This window comes from Arachis stenosperma, chromosome 3 (genome assembly GCF_014773155.1).
Source record: "Arachis stenosperma cultivar V10309 chromosome 3, arast.V10309.gnm1.PFL2, whole genome shotgun sequence".
In the NCBI taxonomy this organism is placed as follows: domain Eukaryota; kingdom Viridiplantae; phylum Streptophyta; class Magnoliopsida; order Fabales; family Fabaceae; genus Arachis; species Arachis stenosperma.
Window position 1 is genome coordinate 157244337 of NC_080379.1, and position 21930 is coordinate 157266266.

The window sequence follows — 21930 nt, forward strand, 5'->3', positions numbered from 1 at the left end:
TGACGTAATGTGAGAGAATATCGCAAAAACATGTTAAATTGTTATATTATTTATAAAACATGAATAAAATAATATAAGTATTCAACCAATGGAATAAAAGAAAATTTCATTCATACTCGCCAATTATATATATACATATTGACGAGACTAGAATTTTAATATTACAGAGACCAAAATTACTTTTTATAATTATTCTTAATTCATGTACTCCACGATTATAATTATTCTTAAATTGTCAAAAAATGCATTATCAAATAGTTTAAAATTAAATATTTTAGTATTTTATTGCAATTTAGAAATATATTTATAAAAAGTTTAATTCTTAATTCATGTACTCACCAATTATAACTATTCTTAAGTCGTCATAATGTGCATTATCAAATAATTTAAAATTAAATATTTTAGTATTTTATTGCAATTTAGAAATATATTTATAAAAAGTTTAATTATATGTTTTTTGTTAACATAAAACTCCAATTATAAAATTTGTAAACTGTATTGAATGTATTAAAAATGTAATAAAATTACAAGAATTAATAAGTTAACTAAATATTTATCTTAAATAATTTACTAGTATATATAAATAAGTTATTTGAATTGCAAACCTAAAGATAGCAATTTAATAATCATATCAATATAAAGATGTTGAAATTTGTTATGGAACATAGCCATAAACAATACACTACCGAATAAACTATTTAAAAAACATTAGTGTCATGAATTCACAATCCTAATTGACAACACAGCTCCAAAAAACAAAAACAAGAAAGAAATTATAAGTGTCATTCCATGTAGTTAACAAAGCAAAGACATAATTATAATGCACACGGCATTTCAGTAATCATCGTCCTCTACATGCATGCTCCAAAACTCTTAAACAAGTGGAGCTATTTCAGCCTTGAGTTCATTGAATCGCCCATGAAATAATTGCATTGCAGTGTACATCCGTGTGCCATTTTCATCTAACTGCAAAAAAAAACACTTATAGCCAAATCTATGACAACATTGGTAATACGTATTCACAAATGCAGTTTTTAAGTGACCAGATCGTACCACATGAACTTCAGAGCATTGGGCATCAAATGCATGTTCCAAATTCATCCATTGAAGAACCCATGATGGAGAATCACGGCTGCACAACAATAATAACAGAAAAAGGAATTGAAACGAGAAAAATAATTTGTAGAAATGACATGATACATTTTATGTTAACAACAACATACAATCCATTTATTGTATTTTGTAAAAGTGATATACCTTTGATGTCGATTAGGGATTCCTCTTGGAGCATGAATTCTCCATCTGTGCATGTTTTCTTTCATCTCAAGTTTACATTCGTTGTAGATGTCACTTTTTAAAATGTGCTCTACTGTCGCAGCCTATATTAAAGAAATATAAAACAACTTCAGATTTTGAGTCACTTAACATGTGCTCATGAGCAACTAAATTGATTGAGGGTATTAGCTACAATGTCACTAACCACTGTTGTCATCTTGGTTCTACGACGCTGAATATCATCATCTTCTAAATAAGAATTCAGTTGCCAAATTATGCTATTGTGTATGCTGATAACCATTAGGTACCGGTGCTCATTTTCTCTCATTGGGATGTATATCTGCATCAAGTAGGAGATATGATGCATCAAAGATTAATGTCTTTCTTCTGTTAAAATTTTTTTATTTGAAAATATTTGATGACATGGCGTATTTATGAAGAGTAAATAACACTTACAAACTGAAGATCCTTAGTTGGCTGCATGAACTGTTCGACCATGGGAACTAATATCTCATCCAAATTATTTCCATCCAATATGGTGTCCTAGGTATTTATTTTTATTTCAGTAGACATTAATATGTATATAATCAAATTATAAATAGCAAACTAATGCACTTACTGCAAAAGCTGGAGGAAGCTGCCAGACGTTTTTCCATGTCAATAAAGTCTGATTATGGACACATTTCAAGGAAGTCAAGTACAATATCTTCTCACTTATTTGTTGTGTTGGACAGAGTGACTCAAAATCCTTCCTAGTTGCAGTCACGTCTCCTATCTTAAGAAGCTCTTCCCTAGAATAAACAAATAAAAAAAATAAGAAACCAAATTGTGATTAAAAAAAATAATATAGACTAAATAATCAATAATTATACTGTAGCAACTAAAGCATAAGTGTTACCCTGGATCCAGCTCTGCAGAAAATATGAATAATTTCTTCAGATTTGAGACCCATCTTTGGGTTTGGCTTGAATTTGCATTTCATGCCCTGGCAAATATTAAAACAATTTGGCTACATACTGTTAGAAGTTTACTTTAATTTATGTATACGTTATTAAGTTATTAAAAGGAATTATATAACATGTCAGTGAAAGAATGATAACACAAATTTCACCTGGTTGTTTAACATTAGATAAATTTTAAAATTTCCAACATAATGAAAACTAAAGTGAAGTGAGAAGTTATTGCATCTTGACAGGAGAGCATGATATAAAAATAATTATTTAAAAAAATATTAATCTAAACATCTTACGTCCATGATAATAATTGTTTAATATAAAACTCTTACCCTTGTAACATCGAAATAGTATATTTCTTTTTCTTTGTTTTCTTTGTTCCCTTCAGCAGTATGATCTTCAGTGTTCCGTGCCTCCCCACCCACAGCTATTTTGTTAACTTTTGGAATCTTCGGAGGTTTAGCATTTGATGGCAAAAAAGCTAATTTTCTGCCGGCTCCAACTGTGGCTGTTGGCCGAGACTTTTTCTGCAACAAATTAACTAAAGTTTATGGCTGAACAAATAATTTTAATTAAGGACCATATCCAAAGCCAATAAAAATATTTTTGCCATGTGTCTAACATACGAGCTGAAAATCGGTATATTGCATTTAATTCGAATTAAGAAAAAAAAGAGTCCATATATCTTGGAAAAAAGAACATAGCAACCAATGAAAATGGACCCCAAATGTCATGTTGCAATAAATACCGATTGTGGGGAAATTTGCTTTCGGAGGTTGCTTCCAATGTTTCCAGTTGAGTTGTTCGAATTCACACTATTCAAGTTGATGTTGAGGTTGTTCTTGCTATTTTCTGCTCTCACTTGTTCCCTTTTCCTATTGCTTGGAGTAGTCTTGGTGTTTGTTTTGCTAGACATCAAATTTGTCACGTCTATAACACCCTCGTCATTGTCAACCACGTCAGTAAGAACGTCCATTGCGGGTGTGCCAGCTCCGAAAGGCCTAAGCTTGCTTACAAATGGTCTTAAAGACAGAGACGGTTTCACAATGGGCTTAACATCTTGCCCCTCGGGTATGATCAACGGCGGTGAGATTGATCTTGTTTTTTGGACGTCGTCTTCCTTTTCTTTTTTGGACTGAGCAACAAGAATGTCAATCTTGCGTTCCATTGACAACAAGTTGGCTCGAGTGTTCAGGCATTCTATTTTAAAGTATTCCTTCACATCCTAGTGTAAAATATTAAAGAATAAATGACCATTTGTACCCATGAGAGATGAAAACGCTGACATTTGTACCCATGAAAGCTCGAAACTAATCTTGTACCCATGATAGATGCCTTCCGTGTGACAAAAGTGCCCTGACTTGGATCTGAGCTTGGTTTGTGGGTTTCCGATCCTACGTGGCACTCCCTCCCTTATCTTCAATCCCTCTCTCTCTTACTCACACACACTCCCTCCCTTATCTTCAATCCCTCTCTCTCTTACTCACACACACTCTCTCTCCAAGCCCCCACTCTTCACTCTTCAAACCCCACTCTGCCCCTTCTTCCTCGACACTTGCTCCCTCACCATCCACTCCGTCTTTCACACCGACAAAGTCATCCTCTTCTCCCTCCCCACCACCTCTGACCCCATCAAGAACACCCTCCTCACTCTCATGCTTTCCAACCGCTCTTTCTTCATCCTCACCTTCTCCACCTCCCCTTCCTCTTCCGCACTCCAAATCCGGGATGGTACTTCTCAACCATCTCTTCATACCGGTCAACCAAGCCAGCCCAGTAAGTAGTAAGAATTCTCAAGGAAAATAATATCATCATCGTCCCCCTCGTCTTCATCTATCTCTTCCCCAGACTCATTCTCCTCTTCATCAATTATGGAAAAAAAATTCAAACTTTGAAAAAAATCAGGCAACTCAATAAATCAGTAACACAAAAAATCAAAGTGAAGGAGAAAAGGACCCGCTGTCAATATCGGGGAGCACCCACTCCTTCTTGGACCAGACGTCGGAGCCGTAGGGCCAGGTGGTGCGGCCGAGAAATGGTAGCGCGTGGCGAGCCCCGCGGAGGTTCGGGAGAAGTGGATGCACGCAAGTGCCGTGGTGGACGGCAAGAGGTATGCCATGGCGGATCGCGGCGGCATCGCGTTGGATCCCCGATGCGGCGCTTGAGAGAGCGTGGGAACGAAGCTGGACCTCGGGTGGCGAGGGAGAGCGTGCGTGGTGGATGATATTCTTTATTGCTACGATTACTTGGGGAAGATTAAAGGGTTCGATGTGGAGTGGGGTATGGAAAGAGTTGAAGGGGTTGCCTCGTTTTCTGTGTGGTTCTACCATGGCTGATTTGGGTGGGAAGTTGGTTGTGGTGTGGGAGTGTGGTGGTGGGAATGGGAAAGACATGGACATTTGGTGTGCTGAGATTCAAGTTAGCAAGAAGAATAGTAAACTGTGGGGTGAGGTTGATTGGTTCCAGAAGGTTCTTTCTGTTCCCAAAGGCGTTCCCAAAGGCGAGTGGAGGTTATGGTGGCTGGGAAGAGATAGTGATGGATGAGGATGATGGTGAAGAAGATGAAGATGATGATGGTGAATGGTTGGCTCAGGTATGGCTTGGGGGGTGGAAGTGCCACGTAGGTTCAGAAACCCACGAACCAAGGTCAGATCCAAGGCAGGGCATTTTTGTCACACGGACAGCATCTCTCATGGGTACAAGATTAGTTTCGAGCTTTGATGGGTACAAATGTCAGCGTTTTCATCTCTTATGGGTACAAATGGTCATTTATTCAAATATTAAATTTTAATATTCGTATCATTTGATAACGTATGAACTTAAATAATCTCACAGCAGTAGAAGGACTTGTCCCACTGTGTTCTATTGAAAAATACCTTCATAAAAGAGAGGACTTGTCCCACTGTGCAATCCGACAGCTTACCACTCTCGTCTTGAATTCGAGAAGAACCGGGGAATAAAATTGGTTTGACGAAGTCCTCCTACATGGGATTCAAAAAAAATTAGTTCGACGACACCACAAAATATTTCAGGAAATGTGAGTTTTTTAAGTAAGACCTGAAGTCTGAATAATATATATATACTTCCGATATCATTTATACCTCAACAGTTTTGTTTCGAGAGACTTCGTCAGCCTTGTCTTGTATCCTTTCCCCTTTCTTCAGCAAATAATCATCTCCATTATTACTATAAAATACATAAATTGGGATATTATTTCCTGTAACTAAAATAATAATGCAACAGAGAGGGCAAAGCCATTTGGCAAGTATCACCTTCCGAATTTTGGTTGGCTCGAACTAAAATTATTGCAATTGTCCTCCACTTCTATGTGGTGCACCTTGTCAGCTGTTTTCAAGTTTGAAAGTGGTTCATTTTCTTCATGAGTCATTTTTGACAATGAAATTTCTCGGAAGAGAAAAATGTACTCTCTCTTAAGGTACTCAGATATTCTTATATATTGGTACCATCATCCACCAATAATCAACCTATATTGAGAAGCGGAATCTCCTCGTAACACGATAAGCATATTAATTATAGTTTTAATGAATTATTTGTAATAAATAACAATGAAGATCATTAAAAGGGATTTAAACTGCATTATCCAAAGGTGCAAAATAAACAAACATGTGATGAATAATATTCAGTTATATAAATAATTTATCAGAAAAAAATGGGAAAATAACTTTTGTTGAAAAACTAAAAGTACATTTATTGTAGCGTAAATGATTTATTTTCAACAAATAATAATTAATTGTAACCTATATGAAATTACTAACATATAACAAACTATTTACATAATTTACAAACAAAAAATGAATATGTTTTCTTTAATGTCGTAAACCCATTAGCTTATTAATTATAGTCGTTATGACCTATTTCCAACAACTAACCATCACGATTACCATATGAAATTAAAACCGCTATAGTCAACTAACATCATGTGACCAAAACAAAATGTGAAATTTACCTGAAGTAGTTTAAAAGCAACATGGTTCAATCCTTACATAAATCATCGTATTTACGAACTGACTGTTAAACCGTTCGGAAATAGACCGAGTGGAACCCGAATCACAACCCAGACGAGTTCAATCCACACCGCCCAAAAGAGAACAGCAGAAAGAGGATCGATCCAGACGAAGCGGCCGACGGTGGCCGTAAAAGCCGCGGAACATGTACAAATGTGAAGACGAAAACCATGAGTGAGAGAGAAAAACAAGACGAATACAACGAGAAAGGGAGACAAAGAGATGTCCATAAGAAGTGGAGCTCTAGTATGGAGTGATAAAAAGACCGCGTGCCAATGAGATGAGAGAATTGAGGATTTTCAATTTTTTTTCAATTTATTTTTACTAGTAACAGAGAGTGAGAGGCTGTGGTATGCAATTGCTGAAGACGAATTCATTCATTAGGGTTTCTTAGCTGAGGTTAATAACTTATGCCTTTTTCGATTTAAAATTTAAGCTCCATAAATTTTCTTCAATTTTTTGGATTTTTTTAATGTCTATACAAAATTATTTTCTCTATTGTACGTTTACTTCTTTATCTGAAAAAAATCCTTACTATGTCTTTTTTTTTTTTTTTTTACAAAACATAAAACTTGAGTGTTTTATTTTTTTTATTACTTATATTAATTTTTTAAGAAATTAATATACAAAAATATATTGTTATCAAAATTCATATACCGTAATATTTATTACGAAATAACTATATATCTTTTTAACTTCGAATATATATTTTTAAAATAATCTAACAAGTCTAATTTTCGAAAGTCAGTTTTTTTTTTTAAAATTAACAAAAAAAATCTGTTTTACTCTCTTAAAATAAACTGAATGAGACTTAATAGCAATATTACTTTTTAAAATATAATAAAAATTCAAAAAAAATTTTGAAATTCACAAAGACTCTTGATGTGCATTGATGCAGTATCCTAGGAGTCTTCCATTAATTGCGGAAGAAATCACGCTGTTTTCATTAAGTTGTAATTAATATTTAAACTAAATACTAAGTAATATATTTGATCTATTAATTAAATGGCAAATTCACATTCCAAATTTCCAATGTTGTTTCTTTTACTTACTAATAAAAAAAATTTCAAATTCAATTTTTTTATTTTTTAATTCAATGTTGTTTTTTTTCCCTATATTTTTTTTGTTCAATTAAATTTTTATACCATATCAAAATTTGAAACTAGGTCCGAGTCATCACAAAAACAATAAAATCGGCTGAATATTCTATTAAACAAAATAGAATATTTAATCAAGTGTTAGGCATATTCGTTTTGTATGACATAATATTCATTTAATTCCAATGTTCTTATCACTCTATGGACTTAATTATAAAATTTAATATCTTATAGGAACCTAATTGAAAAGAAAAAAGTATCGAGACTCAATTAAAAATTTGGTAAAACAATAGGGACAAACAGAATAATTAAACTATTTTTTTATTTTAAAATTAAGGTTTTAAACAAAGTATATTTTAAAAAACAGAATAAATATAATTACACATATGAGTACAATAATATGACTACGTTTATTTTTATCAAATTAAATTAAATTGTTAATTTAAACTATATCCATTTAATTTTAAAATTAACAATTTTAAATTAAGTGAATAAAATTATATTATTTGAAAAAAAATAAAAATATACCAATACGATCAAAATCGTACTGTAGTGAGAATCCGATCCAGTGATTTACAAAAAATAAAATCTAATCAAATCCGAACTAATGCGGTTTTAATCGGTTTTCAGTTTGGATTGGATTGGATGAGCGGTTTAATTTGGATCGATTTAGATTTGAACACTTCTAGTGCCATTGTTATTTTATTGCTTAAATAACTTGTAATGATCTTCTTTGCTGAGTGACGACATAATGAAGCTTAAAGTTGTGGTCTTCCCTTATACTTCACGGTTTTGCAATTGTACATTCATGGATCTTTGAGGGAACAGGTTAAATAGGTCTTATGGGTATTGCATAAGGGGATTAAAGTGTGTTCGAAGGATCCTTGGTGAAACGGCATCGTTTTGGTGTCAAAGGACTAATATGTCATGTTTTTAATAGCTATATGTCGCGTGGGTTCCCGTAACAGCCTGGTCAACGCCACGGGAGCCACGTCAGACTTTTTCGTCGAGTCCAGCGAAGTCACTTCAGCGGAGGGGTAAATTTGTTCACGTTTTAGAGGGGGTCAGGGACATGAATGTATTTTCCACTCATTGGGACAAAAATATAGCCGTAGAAAAAAATGTCAAGGACCTATATGTCCTTTTTCTCAATATATTATTAAAGAAGCAGTCTCTGTCTCTAAACATTTTAATCTCTTAGGTAGCGTTTGGTGGAGAGACAGAGACGGAAAGACTGATACTGAGAGACAGAGACAGAGAGACAGGGATTGAAATAAATCTCAGTATTCTGTTTGGTGTAAAATGGGAGACAGTAATTGAAACAAAAATAGAACTCTAATTTAATTTGCACAAAGGGTAAAATTGGAATTAATTAATTGAAATGAAAGTATTTTAGGTATAAATGTTATTAAAATTTCAGTCTTCATCTCTAAAAATTTCAGTCCCCTGTGTCCTTACTTTTTGGAGGTACTGAAATACTGAAATTTTAGAGACAGAGACAGAAATTTTAGTACCAGTCTCTGAACTAACAAACACGATACTGAGTCTCAGTCTCTCAGTCTCTGTCTCAGTACCTCAAAACAAACACTACCTAGGTAGCGTTTGTTTGCAGGTACTGAGACAGAGACTGAGAGACTGAGACTCAGTATTGTGTTTGTTAGTTCAGAGACTGGTACTAAAATGTCTGTCTCTGTCTCCAAAATTTCAGTATTTCAGTACCTCCAAAAAGTAGGGACACAGGGGACTGAAATTTTTAGAGATGGAGACTGAAACTTTAATAACATTTTATACCTTAAATACTTTCATTTCAATTAATTAATTCCAATTTTATCCTTTGTGCAAATTAAATTAGAGTTTCATTCTTGTTTCAATTCATGTCTCTCATTTTGCACCAAACAAAATACTGAGATTTGTTTCAATCCCTGTATCTCAGTCTCTGTCTCTCAGTCTCAGTCTTTCTGTCTCTGTCTCTCCACCAAACGCTACCTTATGTCCCTATTTTTTGGAGATACTGAAATACTGAAATTTTAGAGACAAAGACTAAAATTTTAGAACCAATTTATGGGCCAACAAACATAATACTGACTCTCAATTAGGGGTGTTCATGGTTTGGATAATCCAAAAACTAAACCAATTTTTTTATTAACCAAAAATATAGTATTGGTTAATTAACCAAATTGATTTTACATGATGCAACCGGTTAGTGAAATTCAAAACAAGTTTTTAACCGATTATTAAAGCAAAAACCAGTTTTTAAAAAAACCGATTTTTATATAGAAAAACCGGTTTTTATATAAAAAAAACTGGTTTTTACACTAAAAATCAGTTTTTACACCAAAAAAATCGGTTTTTATACCAAAAAATTGATTTTTATACCATAAAATTAGTTTTTACATGTAAAAATAAAATTTTACACTAAAATTAATATTTTTACATACATAAACCAGCTGTTTTAACCTTCTCTTTCTCTCTCCTCTCTTTCATCTCTCTCTCTCTTTCTCCCCTCCCCTCTCTTTCTCTTCCTCTCTCTCTCCCTTCTCTCCCATTTTTCTCTCTTTCCCCTTCCTCTCTCTCTCCTCTTCTCTTCCTTTTCTCTCTCTCTCTCTACCTATCTCTCTCTCTCTCCTCTCTTTCTTTCTCTCTATCCTTCTCTCCCTCTCTCTCCACATGCTCTCTCTCTCCCCCCTTCCCTCTTTCTCTCTCCCCTCCTCTCCCTCTCTCCCTCTCTCTCCCCTCCCCTCTTTTCTCTCTCTCTTTCTCTTTTTCTGTCTCTCTCCCCTTCTCTCTCCCCATCCCCTCTCTCTCTCCCCTCTCTCTTTCTATCTCTTTGTCCTTTTTCTCTTTCTCTTTCTCTCTCTTCTTCTCTCTTCTTATCTCTCTCCTTTTTTCTTTCTCCTCTTCTATCTTCTCTTCTTCTCTCTCTTCTCTCTCACTTTAGAGAAAAGAGAGAAAAATAGATAGAAGAGGGATAGAGATTCATAGAAGGTTGAGAGAGAAATAGAAAAGAGAGAGTAAGAAAACAAAGATGAAAAGGAGAGAAGGAAGAGAGGAAGAGGAGAAGAGAGAGAAAATGGGAGAGAGAGAGAGAAAGAAGAAAATGAAAGAGAGAGGAGCGACAGAGAGAAAGAGAGAAAAGACTGAGAAAAATAGAGGGGAGGGAAAAGGGGAGAGAGAGAGAGAGAGAGAGAGAGAAAGAGAGAGAGGGGAAAAGAAAGGAGAAAGGAGGGAGATATGGGAGAGAGATAAGGAGAGGAGAGAACAGAGAGATATGAGGGGAGAGAGAGAGAGGAGGACAGATAAAAAAAGAGGACAGATGATTAGAGAGAGAAAGGAGAGGATAGAGAGGAAGAGAGAGAAGGGAGTGGGAGAAAGAGAGAGGGGGGAGAAGAGACGGAATGAGAATGAGAGAGAGACAGAGAGAGAAGGAGAGGAATAGAGAGGGGGAGAAGGAGAGAGAGAAAGAGGGAAGGGGAGAGAAGGATAGAGAGACAAGAGAGGGAGGGAGAGACGAGAGAGACGAGAGATAGAGAGAGAGATAGAGAAGGGGAGGGGAGAGAGAGGGGGGAGAGGGGGAAGAGAGAGAGAGAGAAAGAGACGACGAAAGCGAAATAGAGAGATAGGGGAGAGAGAGAGAGAAAGGAGAGAGAGAATGTGGAGAGGAGATAAAGAGAAAAATGAGTGAGACAGAGAAGGGAGAGAGAGAGGAGGGAAAGGAAGGGGGAGAGAGAGGGATAGGGGAGAGAAATAGGGGAAAAGAAGAGAGAGAAGGGTAGAGAGAGAGGAGGGAGGGAGAGAGAGAGAGAGAGAAGAGTGGGAGAGAGAAAAGGAAAGGACAAAGAGGAGGAGGAGAAAGAGAAAAATGAGAGAGAGAGAGAGAGGAGGGAGAGAAGGGAAAAAAAGAGATAGGAGGAGAGAGAGAAGGGACAGAAAGAGGAGAGACAGAGAGAGACAGAGAGAGAGAAGAAGAGAAAGAAAGGAGGGAGAGAGAAAGAGAGAGGAAGGGGGAGAGGGAGGGAGAGAGAGAAAGAGAGAGAGAGAGAGAGAGAGAGAGAGAGAGTATGTAATTTGGTTTCGGAATTAGGTTTTAATTTTAATTTGGTTTAGGTTTTTGTTAACCGGTTATAAACCGTTATTTTTTTTATTTGGTTTTGGTTAACCAATTCTAAAAAATATGGATATAGTTTTTAAATTGTTTTATTAAACTGGTTAACCAAAATGTGGTTATAATTTTTTAACTGGTTAACCACATTTTGGTTTTTTTATGAACACCCATAGTCTCAGTCTTCTCAATACCTCAAAACAAACGTTACCTCAAAACAAACGTTACCTAGGCAAACTTTATAAAGTTCAAAAAATGTGGATCCTAAAAAATTTGTTATAAATAATAATTTTTTATTTTATTTAAAAAAAGCATGTTAGTTTTTAAATAACTAAATGTAGTTTGTTTGCTCTATCTTTTTTTTTTTCAATTTTTTAAAATTATTACTCTCGATTAATTTTTTTAATAACATGAAGTAAACAAGCACTAAAATAACATTCTATCATTCACTAAGTAGCCATGAGAAAGAATGATACAAATCAAAGTAAAATAGATAAAATGAGAATCAATACAATATAAAAAAAAGGTATAATATAGATTACATAAAAATTTCACAACATAACGGCAGAATGATTCCAAATAATTAAAAATAGTATTGAATTCAAGTAAAAAATATATAGATAATTGTAAGCCAGCATGAATTGTTGCTCAATTTTAATTTTTCAAAATTAAAGAAGAATAGGAGATAATGGAATAACAAGCTTTATGTAATTTAAAAAAAAAGTTTAAAGCTCTAGATTTACAGGATGATTCCAAATAATTAAAAATAGTATTGAATTCAAATAAAAAATATATAGATAACTGTAAGCCAGCATAAATTGTGGCTCAATTTTAATTTTTCATATTTAAAGAAGAATAGGAGATAATGGAATAACAAGCTTTATGTAATTTATAAAAAAAAAAGTTAAAAGCTCTAGATTTACAGGTTAAATTAAAAAAAAACTGTTTTAAATGTATATTAAAATGTAAAACAATTATCTTTAGAATTTTAGCATACTAATTAAAAAATAATAACATAATATATGCTCTAGTATGTATAATAAGAATGAATTTTAATATAATAATAACATAATATATGCTCTAGTATGTATAATAAGAATGAATTTTAATATAATAGAATAAATTATATATAAATAATTAAACTTAAATCTCAAAATACTTGAGCTAATTAATTTTTAAAATTTAAAAAATATTATAATCAAATTTACTACAAAACACTAATGCTTAATTAAAAATTTAAAATAATCAGAAACAGATGACGCTCTTAAATCACCATAAGTGACGTATTGGATACGGAAGGAATTTTGTTCATATTGAAAATTCAATATTCTAACTTTAAAAGATATTTTAAAATTTAAAATTAACTCTACAATGGTAAAATTGTCATTTTAAAATTTACTAAATATATATCTTTAGTTTTATAGTTTACTCTTTTTTAAAATTATATCATATTTCCAATTCAATATAAATTATTTTAATTTTAAAAGATATTTTAATTTTTAAAATTAACTCTAAAAGGGTGTAATTATAATTTCAGGTTTTCCAATTTTGTTATTTTTATTTTGTTGTTACTAGTATAATAGTTCAAGAAAAAATAAAAAGCTATTAGCCCAAATAGTTTTTTTTTTGTTCACTATAATATCAAATACTAAAAAAAATGGGCATCGAACTTAAAATGGGTCAACCAGTTCTAGCCCAAAAAAAATAAAAAAACTTCTCTTCTTTTTCATTTATGGAGCTTTGAAACTCCAAACATATACTTTTGCAATGTAGTTTGTTTTTGGAGCATTGAAACTCCATTGAAGTTGGGAGTATCCAATCGGGTCCCAGTTTCTAGAGTTCTAGTGAAGTGAAGTTTTTTGTTTAGTTTGCCAATTTTGGCGGGAAGATACACAAACCCTTGATTTCTAAATTTTATTTAATGCTATTGAAATTTGAAATTGACACAGAAAAATTCGATAGTTTTGTTGTTTTTTGGCCAGAGAGGAAAAGAAAATGGAGAACCCTAGCAACATGAGCAGTGGAAGATTGAACAGAGGCGGTGAGGGAGGGATAGGAATGGAAGACAGCATGTTGGCCATGCTTGATGCCTCCGAAGCTCATGATGCCTTCGATGATCGTAAGATTCGTAACCATCACAGTCAAACTTTTTTTTTTCCCGAATAATTTTTCTGAGTTGATTCTTCTTTCCATGTTCACTTGATCCTTCATTGAGTTCGCGCTCACTTAGAAAATCCATGTGTTTAAACTGGGTTTCGGTCATAGAAAAGTTTCTGTGTCTGTTCATTCTTAGGGTTCATAATACATGCAGGGATTGCTTTTCTGGATGCTGTGCGTGCTTCTTCAATTATTCAAAAACACCGAAAGCTTCCCACTGGGTAAGTTGCTTGAAAGTGTAAGGTGTATTTTGTTGTAATGTGTCTACTTGTATGTTGAGCTTTATTTTTTGTTTTTTTGTTTTTTTGTTTTTGTTTTGTGAAGAAAAATCTTTAGGGCAATCTTCCGTATGCTGAGGACTGGGAAGTCTTTAGAGGTGATAATGGCGAGTTATAAGCTGCTGCTTGATTTAGACAAGGTATTTGACTGTCACATGATATTCCTGCTTTATATTTGTAGTCCCCAATATAACTGATACTTTCAATTTTGTAAATTCTTTGTGGGTTTAGCACTTCCCTCGTGTGTATTCAACCGGCAATGATAATTCGAAATCATCTGCTAATTCTCCATCAAAATTGGTTGTCGCTGAAGAGGTACAAATGGCTATGAATCATCTCATCTATTGTTTTCTTTCATTCTAGGTAAATTTAATTCCAAATATAGGATGCTAATTGAACTTACAAATGCAAAATACTTCTTGGTAGGCATGGTCTCCCCTTCTTGTGTTCCAGGATAATGCCAATTCTGTTGGTGAAGAAAGTAAAAAACAGCCTGATCAACCTCTTGAACCCTCTGTGAGTTGGTTTCTTCTTCACTAGTTGTTGTTTTCACTACTTGTAACAGTTTTAACTGTGCTGATGTATTTTATTTTTATCCTAACCTTTCCATGAAAAAAATTATTACTCTTATACAGCAACATATTTTCCCGTAACTTCTTTTGAGATGTTTGTATTGCCTACCTGATTCTTTTTATCCAAATTTATGAGAAGCTACTTTTGGATATGCATGTACGAAATTGCAGATGATGAAATAACCAGTGATACATTTTATTGCATAAGTCCGTTAACGTGTTTCATAGAAATGCATGCTAGCTATCTGATTCTGCTCCTTTAATCTGAATAAGTCATATTAATCTGTTGTGTTGCACAATATTTCGTAGCAGGCAGAGATAATTTTCATTGCAACTAAATGAACTTATTTCTGTTTGTTTTCAACTTAGATTTTTAAAATTTCAGCTTCTCTGAGGTTTCCATGGTGTCTTTCCACTAAATTGCAATTTGATATCGAATTCTTGAGCTCATTTCGCTCTTCATTTTTCTTTACCAACCTTAGAGCTTTCATGATCTGATTGAAGAGCTTGCCGAACTTTCATCTGAGACTGAATTTCAAGCATCAAACATGAAGGTTAGTTCACCAACATTGTATGTTCTGTTCTAGAATATGTGAATACTTGTCTAACGTTGGGTATGTGATAAATTTCCAGCTGTTGCTATTCCATGTATTCAACTTTTTAGCTATATTTTCCATTTACACAAGTCTTCCCTACTGTTTGTGTATATATTTTAAGCTTTAACTCATAAGGATACAAATTAAGTATAATTTTTCATAAAGATAAACGATATTTGCGTTCTATATGTTAAGCTTTTAATTCATAATGTTACAAACTAAGTGCAATTTTTCAACAGGAAATAAAAGTTACTAGTGTTATTTCTTGGTGTAATCTCCTTGCAGGCATTGCAGAACATGTTACTCTTTCAATATCTTGTCGTTGTTCTTGAAGGCGATTTTCTACCACGTAACGGTGTGTATGAAGTTGCACTCATCTGTGTTGCAGCTGTACTTTAGCCTACTTTTTATATTCTATGTAATGTTTTCTTGCAGCAACCATGAACTGGAACATGCAGAGGGAGTCTATGCTCAATATTTTACTGGTATTTGTTTATTATTACACCAAAAGCACTGGAGGACTTTATCTACTAAACAATAAAAGATAACCATATTGATCAACATGCTAAGTAAATGAATACCAGTAGTCTTCATTCCATATGTCCTGTTGTTGAGATCTTATTTTCTCTTGATCCATTTCCTTGAGAGATTTGTTTCTTGATCATAGTTGCTTTTGCAGGGATCTAGGAAAATAAACTACAAAAGCATGATGCAGGACTGCTTAATAGTTTTTTGTCAACTATCTCAACTTCAAAATGAACTCAGTAACCATCTAGAGATTCAAAAGAGTACTGAATCTCAGTTATCCAAACACTTTCATACTGCACTATCTTTTGCTTTACATGAAGTAGTGAAGAACACCTGTGTCTCTATGGATAAGTTTTTTGTTATGGTAAGTTTCTGAAAAGATTATGTATTTTGAAGTTCAAACAACTGATTATTTTTTTTATTAATATTCTGGATTATTTTAGATTATGGACCTTGATATATCAAGGAAGAAAGCAGATCTTAAAGGCCACACAACAAGAGCAGATGGTCTGAGGTAGTTGTTTCAAGTAATTATGTTTCTCTAGGTTCCTTTCAATTGATTTTTCATTTTTACTCAATGCTCCTGGCTAAAATATGTCTGACATCCTATTTTGGTGCAGAAAACCTTTGATGGACATACTTTTAGATCAACTAGCTTACAGCATAGATACCGTCCCCGTATTTCTTAAGGTTGAGCGTGAACATTGTCTCTCTGCTCCTCTCACCCTTTTTGCAAATAACTGTCTGTACAGGATTGTCCCTTTCCTTTTGAAACATTTTCTTCTAGTTATACTAATCAAGAAGCAAAATAAATCTCACTATATAATATTTACATAGTATTGATGACATGACAGTTATGTTATGGCTAATGGTTCTGTTTTTACTGAGCGTGATTGCAGACCTTCAGTGAACCAAAATGGAAACTGGAAATAGTTGTGCAGTACCTGTGGAAATACATGACTAAGGTAATCAGCAGCTAGATTGTTTGAAAATCTACTTGCTTAACATTATGTATTGTTACTTTTGAAATGGAGCCTCAACGGATAGTAAGCTACAGGTTTCATAATCTCTATTTAATTTTGTTTATTTTATGCATAATTGCAGCCTTCTGCTCGCACTCGAAAGTCAAATGGCTCTCCTGAGGATGCCACATTTGAAGTGGCTTTGAAATGCATCTCAAATAAAACTGGCACTAAAAGCATTACTAAAAAAATTGGTCCAGATGTAATGCAGTTCCTTTTGGCTTTTGGTTTTCAGGTACCGGTCTTTATTCAATGAGTCGAAGCACCATATATATTTTTTTGAATGACAAAGCTTTTAATAAACCTTTTGAGATAAAAGTACAAAGCTTTAGGAGTTAAACCCTCTAAAGGTGAAATGAAGAGAAAGAACACAGCAATGAAAGGCAAACCAACCTGTTCTGCATATACATAACTTCTTAATCATGAGTGTTGGATGATGACTAATTTGGTATCTTTAAACCTCATGGGACTAAGGACTAGCTAGAGATTTTATCCATTTTTCTAATATGAAGCATTGTCTTTTTTGCCCTCAGGAAGTAGAAGTATGTTCTCAACTATCCCAAATAACTGTATGAGGAGCTTCTAAATTAGTTCTTTCTTTTTTTCAATAAAAAAGGGTTTTATTTTCTTTCAGGCGCGATTATCAATACTGTCAGAAGGAAATGCAGAAGGAGGAGTCAGTGCTCTTGCAGACTTGTGTCAGATGTTTATCTCTGCTTTTGAAAGTTTGAGAAGCACAAATGAGTAAGGGCACAATTTCTCAGGACTTTAATCTTACACTATTCTTGCTTGCTTATAGTTGCATTATCTGGGAGATGACTACGTAACAAAACTCTTATTTATTTAGGGGGCACATGTTAAGTTTACAACTTAAGAAAGTTTTTATTGAAAATATAAAAAATTTAAGTTTCCAATGCATTTGTTTTGCATTCATTAAATGAAAACATTTAAAGTTTTCCACCAATGGTAAGCTTATCATGTGCCCTTAAAGCACATGTTAGCTAAACCCATTTATTTAATGTAAAAAAAATGATTGCGAGTGCTAATGGTATGTGAAACCATGTCAATTTGAGTATCCTTCCATGTTGAAGTATTGATATACTTCAAAATTTTATTAAATATCCTATAAAAATCCATGATTTATTTAGTAACCCAAGATCCATAATTTTAGTATCTTGACAATTTTCTGATTTTATCTATCATGGTTTAGATCTATGGAGATTTTCTCGATTGGGAAAGAAGCACTATTTACTGCGGCAACTATTATCTCCATGAAATCATAGGATGGAAATAACTGTCGACTTTATCAAATTATTCTGTCCTACAATGTAAGATCAACTCCTTTTGTTACCTTACAGTAATTGCAGGTTTCCTTTTATTTAATTTTTCTTTTGTCTTTACTTTAATCTGATTGGAATTAATCAATTCTCCAAAGTAATTAAGTTGAATCCACCAAGACACGAAGTTACAAATAATAATGTCATCCCAACTATTGCATACATAACTGCACATAAACAATGAATTACTTAAACATGAACTTAATAAAAGATACATTGAAGTCACTTGTCCAGTTATGAATGCAAGAATTGTGTCAACCCCATCTCCCAATCTTCATGCATGCATGCTGCAGTCTCTTCTCTTCTCTCCATGCTTTTTCCCTCTCTTCACTCCCACCAAACTCAGTCTATCCATGGCTGCTGCAAAAGCTTGAAAAAACTTGTTCTTATCATTTGCAAACTCTTGAACCAAAGGCTTGGTTCTTGGGTCCAAAACCAAAGCCTGGTCGGAAGCTAACAACCCCATCTTCTTCTGCAAGTTACCATAATATGCTTGGTCAAATACAAATGGTGTAGTTGCATCAAATGGGGCAACAATGTCCAAGTTTCCACCATAGTTAGGGCAATACATTCTCAGTGCATTGAGGAGTTTGGGGTCAACGTTTGGGTCTGGTTGACCGTTGCCCTTGTAATTGTATAGCCTTTTCACAAAGTGCTTGCAGTGTGCAAAACCTATTGAGTGGGCACCAGAGAGAGCAACCATGTCTTGTATGGTTAAGCCTTTTGAGTTGAAGAGCTTGATGAGCTGATCAACGGTGTAGTTTGCATGAGGGATGTTGGGTTCCACCCTTGATGCCATTGATATCCTCCCATCCCATCTTCCCTTCTTCACTTGGTAGTATGGTCCCCCTACCTGTGCCACCAGTTACACAATAAATAGTCATTAATTGTGATGGAAAAATATTATATGCATTATTTTTGTATACACTTCATGTGTATACTTTTTACTTTTGTATTAAAAGTGATTGATAAAAAGTGAAAAAAAGATTAAAAAAAAAATTGTATTTTGTACCATAAAACGAAGGGGTACATGTAGTGTATCAAAAAGTGGTACAAATATGATTTCTGAGACCAAGATGTATTATCTGTATTGATTCTTTTCATAGATGTTTCTATTATTAGATATAGTGTATCACTATTTGGAGTCTCATAGTCATAGATGTGTGTTGAGTTCGTGTTAAAGCCTTAAAGGAAAAGTATATAACATTTTTCATTGTAATTTTTGCGATTCATACCTTTCGATGATAGTGCATTATTGAATATTACCAGTTGGCTTTCTTAAACTCAAGCTGTTACAGTAGTTGTAAATTTTTATTAAGACTAATATGTACCTTTAGTTGATTTAGAAAAGGAATTATTTTGCACTCTTAACTAGAAAGGCTGAGCTTTATTCCATTGAAATGGATAGGCTACCATATCGTTTCATTAAATCTAATTAGAAATTTGATTGAACTGACATGTTAGTTTAGTGGTTAGTTCACTAGTTTACAAGTATCGGATGTTCGAATTTCGTTTTATGCATGTAGTAATTCATTGGTCAAATGATAAATCCTTAAATAGAGTTTAAATTTGTGATCAATTAGTCTTTGATATGTCAGATTGGGAGATATCGTTAAAAAAAATATTTGACTAAACATAAATTGAAATTAAATTATTCAGTACTTTTAAGCACAAGGCTCCAACGTGTATAAATCTGACATCTCATAGACAAGGACAATATTAAGTTATAATAATTTAGACTCAAGGTTTAAGAAGCTTTGCTTAGCGTGTGTATATATAAAATTTGACGGGAAGTCGGGAAGTACAAAAGTTATGGATATCATAAAAGCAATAATGTTATGTTTATAAAAAATATTAGTTATTTGTATAAAATATAAATATATAATAATCAATTTAGTAGTTAATTTTTTAACTACACTTAACATTTTTATGAAACAAACTTAAAAGTTGACTTACGCTGCTAAATCTTTGTATATGAAAGTGGTCACCCTGCTCATGTCACTATAAAACTACAGTTAACAATATTGAAAAAAGACATTAGATTCTTATGTATTAACCGTTACCGTTTGATTATTATTAAGATCAATTTGTCTGTTTTCTAGATATAAATACTAAGAGTGCCTTTAATTTGTATTTTCATTTTCAGAGAACTTTATTTTTAGATTTTGTGAAGAAAAAATAATAATAAAAAAAATTGTTTTTCTATTTTCATTTTTTATTTTATTATTTTCCTTATAAAACCTTAAAAATTGAAAACTTTTAAAAACAAAAATACAAACCAAACTCATCCTAAGTTACTTTGAATATCTCAAATCTAGGCTAGTCAGTACCAAAATACCTAACCCATTTTGTGTCTTTTCCAGCGGATAAATTAGCTAATCGAAAGAGAATTTTATTCAACATAACTGCTACCTTTTTTGTCTTTATTTAGGAAGGAAAAAATGGGCTTTTTCTTTTAGTTTGTCTGGTAAAATAAAATAAAAAGCTGTTCCAAAGCAATGCAACTTTTTCAAATATACATCTATTGTCATAAAAACTGGCAAACACAAAAGCTGCAATATATTCTAGGACTCCTTTTTGTTTACTAAGTTCTGTAAGATCACAATGCTTAAAATTTTAGGTCTATAATTTAATTTTTAACCCTTTTCATTATTAGTATTTCCCAAATTTTAACCAAGTTGGGTTGGTCTAGTGGTTAGCTCACTAGTCCGCTTAAATAAGTGTTGGGGGTTCGAATCCCGCCTTGTGTATACAGCAATGAGCTCAGTACCATTTTCTTTAAAACACTTTTCTTTATAAACGGTTTGGATGTAAATCTACTAGAAAGAAACTAAGAAGCACTTAGAGAAAAGAGAAGAAAATTTCATCATCCATTATATAACCACTATATTGATTTCTCTAATATCAAATAAGTCTATTCTTCATGCCATTTCTATGTAAAATTTTCTTGACCTTATGAAAGAGAATAGTTTGCAAAGTGGCCACACTTGAAGAAAAACAAAGGAAGATTATAGAAGAAGAAAAAAGAATGTAGTAATCAAGTATTTTTATTAACTGAAACGAAGAAATGGTTACTTACCAAGTGCACATAATCTCTTGCAGCAATTGCAAGAATGTCTGCACATGAAACTACACCAGGACACTTTCTCTCCACTGCTTCCTTAGCCTTCATCACGGTCTCAAAACCTTCCACTCTCAATTCTCTATTAACGTCTGCATCTTTCTCTGCCAATTCTTTGCTTCCTTGCTTTGATGCTATTAGAATAGATCCATCACACCCCTGCATTCACGGGTTTAAGTCATTTCAATAAAGCATGCAATTATTACATGCATGCAAGCAAGCAAAGCTAAAGCATTTACTTCTACAAAACAATCATGGAAGAAGAGGTTAATGGTGGCAGGTCCAGAAACAGGTGATTCTTTGAATTGTTGGTTGGTGACTGACCCTACAAGCTGTTCTACATTGGGACAAGTTCTTGCATAGTAATCAACTGAGACCTGACGATGGCGGCGGGTGGTGTTGTTGGTAATAATTTTGGCTAAGCATGGTGTAGTAGTTCCAGCTACAATGATGAAGAAAACAAACAAACAAGTGAATTGAGATGAGAAGAAGCAACAAGCAGTAGAATATTTAGGGACAGACATGACTTTGTTGGAATAATGAAGCAGTTTAGGACAAAGGAAAATAAAAGGGTGTTATTGTGGTTGGAATAATGATAATGATGTTGAAATGTTTTGTTTGTATGGTACAGATTTAAGGGGTTTTAAAGGGAATCAAGTCTCGTGAATCTGAGAGAGAAGGGAAACAAGAAGCTGAGTTTAGTAGTTGGTGGTTACAAAGCCCCAAAAAAAAAAAAAATTCAGAAAAATCCAAAAGACATCTCCTTGAAGAACATGTTGAGACTTTGAAGGTTTGCCACCTGATAACAGCTTTTCTGACGTTTCTTCTATTTTGTTTAATCCATAATGGATTTATCATTTATATGTTTGG

The 21930-nt window shown here is 33.5% G+C and overlaps 2 protein-coding genes across 3 annotated transcripts; one reads left to right on the forward strand and one right to left on the reverse strand.

Moving 5' to 3' along the window:
* Nucleotides 1-13223: 13223 nt before the first annotated feature.
* LOC130967244 (negative regulator of systemic acquired resistance SNI1) lies at nt 13224-21186 on the forward strand. 2 transcript variants are annotated; one of them, XM_057892060.1, is made up of 16 exons: nt 13224-13568; nt 13761-13827; nt 13931-14024; nt 14116-14199; nt 14311-14400; nt 14939-15010; nt 15338-15407; nt 15488-15537; nt 15732-15944; nt 16024-16094; nt 16201-16270; nt 16480-16545; nt 16685-16837; nt 17237-17346; nt 17813-17930; nt 21042-21186. In XM_057892060.1, exons 1-15 carry the CDS (start codon nt 13445-13447, stop codon nt 17883-17885), a joined length of 1407 nt encoding a protein of 468 aa, XP_057748043.1. In that variant the 5' UTR covers nt 13224-13444; the 3' UTR covers nt 17886-17930; nt 21042-21186. The 2 variants fall into 2 exon arrangements, with proteins under 2 accessions (XP_057748043.1, XP_057748042.1); XM_057892059.1 differs by lacking the exon at nt 21042-21186 and having other exon boundaries at nt 17813-17985.
* Nucleotides 18059-21584, reverse strand: LOC130967016 (peroxidase 19). Its single transcript, XM_057891840.1, has 3 exons — nt 21300-21584; nt 21019-21219; nt 18059-18792 (listed from the first exon to the last, which is right to left on the reverse strand). The coding sequence occupies exons 1-3, from the start codon at nt 21582-21584 to the stop codon at nt 18214-18216; spliced, it is 1065 nt and encodes a 354-aa protein (XP_057747823.1). The 3' UTR covers nt 18059-18213.
* Nucleotides 21585-21930: the final 346 nt, after the last annotated feature.